This window comes from Nannobrachium achirus, assembly GCF_963921795.1.
Source record: "Nannobrachium achirus genome assembly, chromosome: 23".
NCBI lineage: Eukaryota > Metazoa > Chordata > Actinopteri > Myctophiformes > Myctophidae > Nannobrachium > Nannobrachium achirus.
Genome location: NC_137830.1, coordinates 37405860 through 37415866, shown reverse-complemented (window position 1 = coordinate 37415866; position 10007 = coordinate 37405860). Strand labels below are relative to the sequence as shown.

The 10007-nt window shown below is 43.1% G+C and overlaps 2 protein-coding genes across 2 annotated transcripts in view; one reads left to right on the top strand and one right to left on the bottom strand.

Annotated features, from left to right (window-relative positions):
* The window catches only part of myrfl (myelin regulatory factor like), a gene marked incomplete at both ends in the record, with an annotated part of 28817 nt that extends 28167 nt beyond the window's left edge, over positions 1 to 650 (top strand). The window contains one exon of the mRNA XM_080754355.1: positions 561 to 650. Coding sequence (XP_080610481.1) covers positions 561 to 650 — 90 coding nt within the window. The remainder of the gene's footprint in view (positions 1 to 560) is intronic.
* Positions 651 to 3114: 2464 nt separating this feature from the next.
* LOC308308627 (10 kDa heat shock protein, mitochondrial-like) lies at positions 3115 to 3414 on the bottom strand (the record flags this gene model as incomplete). The annotated part of the gene is made up of 1 exon (XM_080754060.1): positions 3115 to 3414. The coding sequence occupies one exon, from the start codon at positions 3412 to 3414 to the stop codon at positions 3115 to 3117; it is 300 nt and encodes a 99-aa protein (XP_080610186.1).
* Between the last annotated feature and the right edge of the window lie 6593 nt (positions 3415 to 10007).

Sequence of the window (10007 nt, the reverse complement as noted above, 5' to 3'; positions counted from 1 at the left end):
CTCGCATCGCGAGGCGTTGTGTGCTTGTAGATCGGCTATTTTCACTACTTGTGTGACACTTTTGTATGATGAAGTAGGGCTTTTATTTTACCAAAAAACATACACATTTGAAACTTGGAGATACAAGGTTTTTGCCTGACAGTGACGATATTCATAATTTTCACTCTTTTAGCGATTATGTTGTGAGGAAAACATTGAGATAATAGCCATTTTGGTTAGAACTGACTGAAAATAACTTTGTACTTCAAGTTTAAATTCATGCTAAATTATCATTATAAAGTAAATCTTATTATTATTATCATTATTATCTCGCGGCACTCCTGAACTGCCATCACGACACCCCAGGGTGCCCCGTCACCCACTTTGAAACCCCCTGGTTTAGTCGCTCCCAGGAGTAGTTCTTTATTTAAAATAAAATCATGACAACGTTTCGACCCTCTTTGGGGTCTTCGTCAGGTCTGAGTGAGTGAAACTCATGGACATCCTCTCCTTCTCATGCTATTTATGACAATTAATATATGGTTCACTATCCTCATGGGGGCATGTATTTCTGTCTGTAGGGTCAGGCAGACTGCAGTACCGATCGTCACTACATGGGGGTGCTCTTCACCGACTATCACTTCCACTTCTACCGGCGCTGCAAGGCCTGAAGACAGATAAATGACCAAAGAATGACTTATTTATCTATCAATTTGTGTCATCACAGGTAATATCAAAGGTGACCTCACCTATGTAAAAGTCCATATATGGGTATCCATTTTATGCCCATATATGAAGATCCCTGATGTCATCGATATATATCACTGGCCAGATGGCAAAGGCATGGCCCATATCTGTGTGGCTGGTTCGGATAGGGATCTCCATGTATGGGCATAAAATATATTGTATGTATATGGATACATATTATTATCTTTATTATTAATAAAGGATAAAATAAAACAAAAAGTCCATATATGGTCATTCCCAGAAACAAAATCCCTTTATGCCCATATATGGAGATTTCTGATGTCATCAATCCCAGGCCCTAACTGGCCCAAGAGCCTGCTTTACTCTGATTTACACCCTACCTTCCCCCAAAACGTTAATATTAAGTCCATATGTTACGGTTAGTTTGGGTAACTCGGTTAGACTGTGGTAAGAGCGCTTGTTTTGTCGTTCACCACACACCAATCACCACCAGATGGCGACGACAGCCATTCACTAGTGAAGGCGCTGACGTCACTCGTTTGCGACTCTCTTTCTTTATTTACTAGCCTAGCCTAGCCTAGCCTAGCCTAGCCTAGCCTAGCCTAGCTTGCCCAGGCCTTACGGCCTGGGCATAAATATAACGATTGCATTCACCACGGCTTCGTAACTCGCGCGGCGCTCCGCCGGCCGCGCGGCCCTGGCCCGCTCTTCGCGGCCACTCACGCCTGCGGCGCTCGGGGGCGAAGAGCAGGACCAAGGTCCGCTGGCCTTCGCGTCGCTTGCAATGTCGTGGACAATCGAGCGGCTCCGCCTGGAGGACGTTGTTGTGGCGACCGCTTGTTCGCCCCGTGCCGCACGGCGAGCGCTCCGTTTCTCTATCTAACCGTTTCTCTATCTAACCGTGACATATATACAGTATGTACTGTAACTGTATATGGATATAAATTAATAAAGGATAAAATAAATAAAATGTCCATATACAGAATGGGCATTCCCAGATGATGCCCTGTTAGGGTACCCTCTTATGCCCATATATGGAGATCCCCAGGCATCAAACCCAGGCCCTAACTTGCCAAGGCCCTGCTTGGCTTTACTAATTAACATACGTTTTATGCCCATATATGGAGATCCCTGTCCCAATGTCATCAATATTAAGGACATAACTGGGAATGCCCATATTTGGTAATGCCCATATATGGGCATGTTTTGACATAACATTGTTGACTATCATGCAGCATGCAGGGGTCTCCATATATGGGTAACTGGTCCGATGGTCCGATATACATCACTGGCCAGAGGTCGCATGTCGCCCTGAGGCGTCTTTCTAGTAAATAATAATCTTCATGCATTCATTGGGCTTCATGGGTGTGTAATTGATAGAAAATAAGTCATTTTTTGGGTGAACTGCTCCTTTTCGTGCTTTGTGATTAAACCCTATACGCCTACGGCCTCAAACCTATGAATAATTCTGTAATATCAGCTCATCTTTATGTGGTTTAATTGTATGACTTCAAAAATGTACTTATATTTAATAATTATTTTGTCTCCATATTGTCATGGTTTCTCTTAACGTTCTTAATGGTGAAAATCAACGATGGAGCACTATTTTTAGCAGTTTTTATCGACTGGAATCAGACCTGTGTATAACACAGGTAAGAGATACAGGTGATTTTGTAATGTTTTGAAAATAAATGTACGATGAACATAAATAACAATTCATGACAGTATTTTAAATACTTTGAATTTGACTTGTTCACGTTGTTCATTAAAACACCTCCAAGAATAATGTGATTCATTGTGCTGCTCTTTGTGTGTTACACAATAGTCATTATGTAGCAGACCAGTGGTTCTGAACCTGGTGGGTTGGGTCCCCACATGATTTTGGGGAGGTCCACAGATGATTAGCTTAAAGGGATATTTCACTTTCACCCTGGACAGTTTTTCCCCATCCAGGGCCCCTCAAAGCAATTTAATATAGGATTATTATGAATTATTTTCAAGATCCGTGCTCATACACAAAGTAACTAACATCACAGACAGAACGGCCCATACAAGGAGATATGCCGTGTGTCGTGTTTGCACCCCTCACTTCGCACAGGTGCGATTTTAGTTTTTGTTTCCCTTCTTGTTTTTTTGTTTTTTTTTGTTTTTTGAGCAGTGCTATAGCTCCTACAAGTGGCTTTGAGTGTAGGAGCACGGTATGAGCACGGAACTCCATGTATGGAGATAACTAACGTCATGGACAGAACAGCCCATACAAGGAGATATACATTTTGCAAGTGTGATTTTTTTACGTTTTTATTTTTTTTCGTATTTTTTTTCTTTTTTGAGCGGCGCTAACCGCTCCTACATCTGGCTTTCACACTGGGTGGGAGTGGGGTGTGGGAGTTTGGTTTTGGGGTAAGGTATTACAGCAAACTGTCTCTCTCAATCAACATATTTTCCTAAAATTTCTGCGTCACGGAAGAGGTAGTAGTCGTTGTCATCCAGAACGACTTTGATTCCACCGTACTCTGGTAAAAGGACCTTCTGTCCAACCGTCACACTGACGGGCTTCTGGATCCCCTCCTGGTTGACAGAACCAGGTCCAACTGCCAGCACTGTGGCCTGCAGCACTTTGCCCTGGGACTTCTCTGGAAGCATGATGCCACCGCTCGTCACCTTCTCTGCTGCCAAACGCTCCACCAGCACCCGGTCAAGCATGGGAAGGAACCTCCTGAAGGCCATTGTTTGTCTTTTTGCTTCGTCTTTAGATACTTCTTCCAACAATCCCAAATATCTCTTCCACAGCAGCTGCAGATGTTTTCTTGGGGACCAAGGTCAGGAGTCTGCAATATCGATTTGTGTGGAGAGAACGTGCTGCTTGCTCAGCCTATATACTGTTTGCTCTTGTCATCGTGATGAGGTCACGATGAGTCAGCAATGCCTAAATATGGAGTTCCCATGTCAGCCATGCCCAATTATGGGGTACACGGTGTCAGACTTAATTAGTCTCTGAGTATTGTGACAAGTATGCAACCTGGACTCACTCAGACTTAATTGAGTGACCATGGCAACCTAATATAAACAAAACTGGATGGCATGAAAACGTAACATTTCCAGAAACGCCATTTCTGTGGTTTGTTGCTCCCACCGATATGCCCATAGGCACAAGTGGAGATCTGGTTGTCCAGAACCACCTATCCGACCAATATGCGCCCATATCAACTTCAAACTCTGCGTGTGTTGGAACAATGGGCATGATCTATTAAAATATTCCCCATTTACAGAGTACCCTGAAGTCATCATTATGATGTCAGTACTGACATTTTAGTTTGGCCTAGACTCCATAATTGGGCATCCCTGACACAGAACTCCATATATGGGCATAAAAGCGACACACTATTGTATTTGGTCCAAGACGTTTTTCCCAGCAAAGTTAACCTGTGTTTTGTAAACTTTCTGAGTAATATTATCCGGGGATATATACGTGAGCAGGCTGTGTTTTTTCAATAACTTTTTTCATTCAGTTTTAATAATTCTCTTCAACAAAATACTCAAAAGCACCATGGAGTACCTGCAATGAGAGATAGTGTATTGGTAAAAAGATCAGACTCTCAGCACAGAGTTTCCATGTTCAAATCTCAGTCCTTCAAAGTTGTTCTAGTACTTTGACATTTTCAAGGTTAAAATACACTGAATTATTCAAAAGCACCAGAGTAAATTATCAGTGAGAGATGGAGTAGTGGTCTAAACTTTAGACTCCTATTGCAGAGGTTCTGTGTTCAAATCACAGTCCTTCTACATTGCAATAATACTTTGACATTTGCAAGGTTATAATACAAATGTAAAGGAAAGCTCTAGAAAACACCTGCATTGAGATACTAGTGTAGTGGTCTGAAGATCAGACTCTCAGGGTAAATGCTCTCATGTTCAAATCTCAGTCTTCCAATGTTGTTCTAGTAAGTAGTACTTTGTCATTTTCAAGGTTAAAATACAAAAGAACTACTCTAAAGCACCAGAACAAACCTGCAGCCAGAGATGGTGTTGTGGTCTAAACATTAGACTCTCAGTGCATAGGTTATGTGACGTGTTCAAATCTCAGTCCTCATACATTGCTATATGCTACCTTGACATTTTCAATGTTATAATACAAAATGAGTAGTCAAAGCTCTAGAAAACACCTGCAGAGAGAGGTAGTGTAGTGGTCTGAAGGTCAGGCTCTCGGTGCAGAGGTTACATGTTCAAATCTCAGTCCTCCTATAGTTCAATGCAGGAGTGCTTTGACATTTTCAAGGCTAAAATACAAGAGAACTTGTAACTCAAAAGCACCAGGAGATTGGGGTGCCCGCTGGCCTAGTGGTCAAGGTGCATACCACATTCTAGGCTATGATGCCTGCTGGCGTTGCCGGATCGATTCCCGATTCGGACAACCTTTGCCACTTGTCATTCCCCATCTCTCTCCCCATTTCCTGTCAGCCTACTGTCCTCTCAAAATAAAGGTGCAAAAAGCCCGAAAAAAATCTTTAAAAAAAAAAGAAAAAGCACCAGGAGATACCTGTTAATGGCCTAGAGGTGCCTTGGCTCAGTGGTGTGGTGTGCTTGACCAGTTGTCTCTGAGGTTGCAGGTTCAAGTCCTATACAGGGAGGACCATTGGTGAAATTCAACTGACTTTTTTTCATGTGACTGTCAATTTTTGGAATCCAAGTCAGTTGATTTGATGACTTAAGCAATGTAAGACCCATCTTTAATAATAATGCAGTCATGACTTAAATGAATATCTGTGTATGACGGCATGCAATGGCCCCACCCTTTAAGGGGGGGGGGGGGGGGGTCCTCCCCCAGAAAAAACAAATTATTGATTGATTGATTGATTGATTGATTGAAGACTTTATTAGAAGTTTGCATAGGAAAAGGTACATTTTCGATTTGAATGTCATGAGGAGCCTTTAAACGCTGCAGTCCGTTCCTTCTCCTCATCAGAGCGCACGCACGCGCGCGCACACGCACACACGCACACACGCACACGCACACACACACACACACACACACACACACACACACACACACACACACACACACACACACACACACACACACACACACACACACACACACACACACACAGATTGATTGCTTTACTAACGCACAACAATAAACGGAGGTGATCCAATCCCCACTTGGCTTTGAACCCGGGTCTCCCGCACGTGAGTTCAGTATCTTAACCATTGCTCCAATGGATTAACCTTTTAGCATCAGGTGAGGCAAGCAAAAGTGTTGTTAAAGCAAGCAGGGGATTGAAGAAGTGTTATTGACCGCTGTTAGCTTTTTTTGGGAGCGTTTAATATTAATATTAATATTAATATTAATATTAATAATCATTAAAAACAAACTGTAGGAATATAACATTAAGAGACCCATAATGTGACTGTGTGACCGACCCACAGATGGGGTCGCGCCAAACGGAGCCAACGCTTGGGATACAGATTGGTCTAATTCTGTAATTAAAGCAACAAAGTAGATTTATTTGAGGTAACTGTACTCTAAGTAAGTGTGTTAACATGTTCTAGGAGGAGTTGACCCCCAAACCCACGTTGGGGGGTCGTAAACCCGATGTTTAAAAAGTTAGAAACTGAGCAAAAATGAAGAAAATGAACGCAGCTGCCGCCCCGAGCGGCGCAGCGGCGGCGCCGATGATTGCCGATGAATGACGAACAGGGCGTCCTGTTCCTGAGACTGCTGTGAGACAGAGACTGCCTCACTCAGTTTCCTACAGTTTGTTTTTAATGAAATTAATATGAATATTAATATTATTATTAAACGCTCCCAAAAAAAGCTAACAGCGGTCAATAACACTTCTTCAATCCCCTGCTTGCTTTAACAATACTCGTGCTTGCCTCACCTGACACCTATAGCCTACTGTAGGCTTACTGTAGGCTACGTTCTATTAGGCCTACTGTACGTCCTCACAGCAGGACATTCTCACCTACTTTTCTCTGCTGTGGTTTTAAAGCTAACGACGTATGGCAAGCCGTTTTAACATTTAACAATTTCTTATAGGAGGAACTGAATTTCTCCTAGGAGAAACTGTTTGGAGTTTCTCCTAGGAGAAACTGAATTAACTGAATTATGGCTAAAAACTTTAGGAGAAACTGAATTATAGATATCCAAAACTTTAATTTTGACTAGGAAGAATGCAATTAACCCTATCTTGAATACATAGTCAGTCTAGCTATTAAATGTTAAAACGGCTTGCCATAAAGACGTGCTGCACTAAAAGAGCTCGGATGATCAGGTAAAATTAAAGCACATAGCCTACATTAGCACATTGTTGTTCTAATGGGAAAGAAGTCTGGTAAGCGGTAGGTAGCTCACTGAGTTAGGTAGCCCACTGCATAGGTCTACTTATTATTTCATATGTGAACCTGACACTGAAATCCCCTTTTAAAGGGATATCCCGTTTCCTGTCAGCCTACTGTGCACCTATCAATAAAGGCAGAAAAAGCACCCAAAATATGTTTAAAAATTCTAACGCCCGTTAACAGACAGGGCCGTTGGTGTTGCGGGTTGTAGGCCTACGTCTTGTCTGCTAAATGTGAGGCTGGGGTTCGAGACTGTCTCACTCGATCCGCTGAACTTTACAGTATTTAGATATTGATATTTATTTCATCAAGCCCCACCATACAAACCCATTGTAACGTCAAACTAAATTATAGATTCAATGAAAACATCTGTCCTTTTTTTCTGGTGATTCCTGACGCCATCCTAATAATACACCACTGTGTGTTGTGTGTGTGTGTGTGTGTGTGTGTGTGTGTGTGTGTGCGTGCGTGCGTGCGCGCGTGCGCTGTATTTTGTGACTGTATGCCTGCATGCCGTGCGTAATTCTCCATAATGTGCTAAAGTGAGCGAGCTCCTACCGTAATCACACTACATGATGGGCAGCCGACATGATGGGCAGCTGCTGTTCTTGGCGTCGCACTGTTCGTCATTCATCGGCAATCATCGGCGCCGCCGCCGAGCCGCTCGGGGCGGCAGCTGCGTTCATTTTCTTCATTTTTGCTCAGTTTCTAACTTTTTAAACATCGGGTTTACGACCCCCCAACGGGGGTTTGGGGGCCAACTCCTCCTAGAACATGTTAACACACTTACTTAGAGTACAATTACCTCAAATAAATCTACTTTGTTGCTTTAATTACAGAATTAGACCAAACTGTATCCCAAGCGTTGGCTCCGTTTGGCGCGACCCCATCTGTGGGTCGGTCACACAGTCACATTATGGGTCTCTTAATGTTATATTCCTACAGTTTGTTTTTAATGATTATTAATATTAATATTAATATTAATATTAATATTAATATTAAACGCTACCAAAAAAGCTAACAGCGGTCAATAACACTTCTTCAATCCCCTGCTTGCTTTAACAATACTCGTGCTTGCCTCACCTGACGCCCTATGCTTAATTTGGAATTGCACATGAGTTCTGGGCGGAGGCGTTTGATTATTGTCCACGACATTGCAAGCGGCGCGAAGGCCAGCGGACCTTGGTCCTGCTCTTCGCCCCCGAGCGCCGCAGGCGAGTTACGAAGCCGTGGTGAATGCAATCGTTATATTTATGCCCAGGCCGTAATGCCCGCCCACGATAAACGCACCTCCGTGCGGTCCAAGCGACCAAAAAGGAGCGCTCCCTAGCGCCGGTTCAGCCAATCAAAAGCTTCCATGGGCGGGGTTTGCCCAGAACGCGTGTGCAATTCCAAATCACGCGACACCTATAGCCTACTGTAGGCTTACTGTACGTTCTATTAGGCCTACTGTACGTCCTCACAGCAGGACATTCTCACCTACTGTTCTCTGCTGTGGTTTTAAACCTAACCTTAACCTCGGTCAAACTAATGCTGGTGAATGCTAACCTGGTGAAATTCTAACCTGCCGAAGCTGGTGAATGCTAACCTGGTGAATGTTAACCTGGTCGGACCAACAGGAGGTCGTCTCCACCTTAACCGAGGTGCTTTTTTGATACAATCAGACAGAAAGACGTGCAAAATCTAATAGGACTTGGCCCTGAAAAACCACTTACAGGCAGCAGCCGTTCGCAACTGGTAAAAAAGAATCTAGCCCAACCCTACCCTCCCCTGCCCCTTCTTTGTATATACTGTTTGTTTTGACTTACTGTCTTCTATTTTGTTTTTCTTTACATATCTACTGCATAGTACTGTGTTCTATTTGTCTGTCATTCAATGTTATATGAGATACTTAAATGGTTTCCAGTGGAAATAAGCTTAGTCTTTTCATGGATCTCCTTTTAGTAGACCTTGTACCAGTGAACTGTACCGTCATGAAACTGTACCTTTTCCTATGCAAACTTCTAATAAAGTCTTCAATCAATCAATCAAAGCCTGCGATCTGTCTGTAGCAGAGACAACTGGTCAAACGCTGGGCCATTAACAGGTTCCTCCTGGTGCTTTTGAGTTGTTCTCTTGTATTTTAGCCTTGAAAATGTTAAAGTACACCTGTATTGTACTGTAGGAGGACTGAGATTTGAACATGTAATCTCTGCAGTCTGCACTGAGAGACTGATCCAGTTATCCAGCTACATCCAGTAGCTCTGGGCCATTGGTGCCTATCTGACCATAGTTACAGCCTGCATGTGACTACAATGTCAGCTGGACAGTTGTTCTGGCAGCCATTCATCCTGGAAAATTAAATCACACAAATCTCTCTCTCTGAGAGTAACATGCTTGGTGAATGTATGTCACTCAGAATACTCTGTGTGAATCTGTCCATTCTTGGACAGCTCTGATGTAAATTAGCGCATAATGTCGCCCTCTGGTGGTGGAGTCATTCAGTGTTCAGCAGGAAAGTATTCCATCCAGTGTTTTACGGGTATAGATAGGGGTTAGCACTGTGACTGAAACATGACGACCATAATCCATAATACATGACCGTCATGTTGCCACCTATACCTTGCATCTAGCGAGGTAGACAAAGAGCAACGGTTTGAGCTACAGTCAGATTTCAAAAATTAAGTGCTTACCCAAGTCTCATTTCGGTCAGAATTCTGTAACACCTCAATGGTGGTCAGCCAATGCTTAAGGCTGACCTGCACATATATGGAGGCTGACCTGCCCATGTATTGAGATCCCTGATGTCATGGAGGACCTCCATATATGGAGCTGACCAACACTGACATCATCAACTCTATATCACCCGGATCTCCATGCAGTATATGGCTATGGCTGACTCATTCTGACATCACCAGGATGAAAAAATAAACATATGTGAATGTGAATGCCAATATATATACATGTCAGTCTAACCAATATGCCCATATCTCCATAAC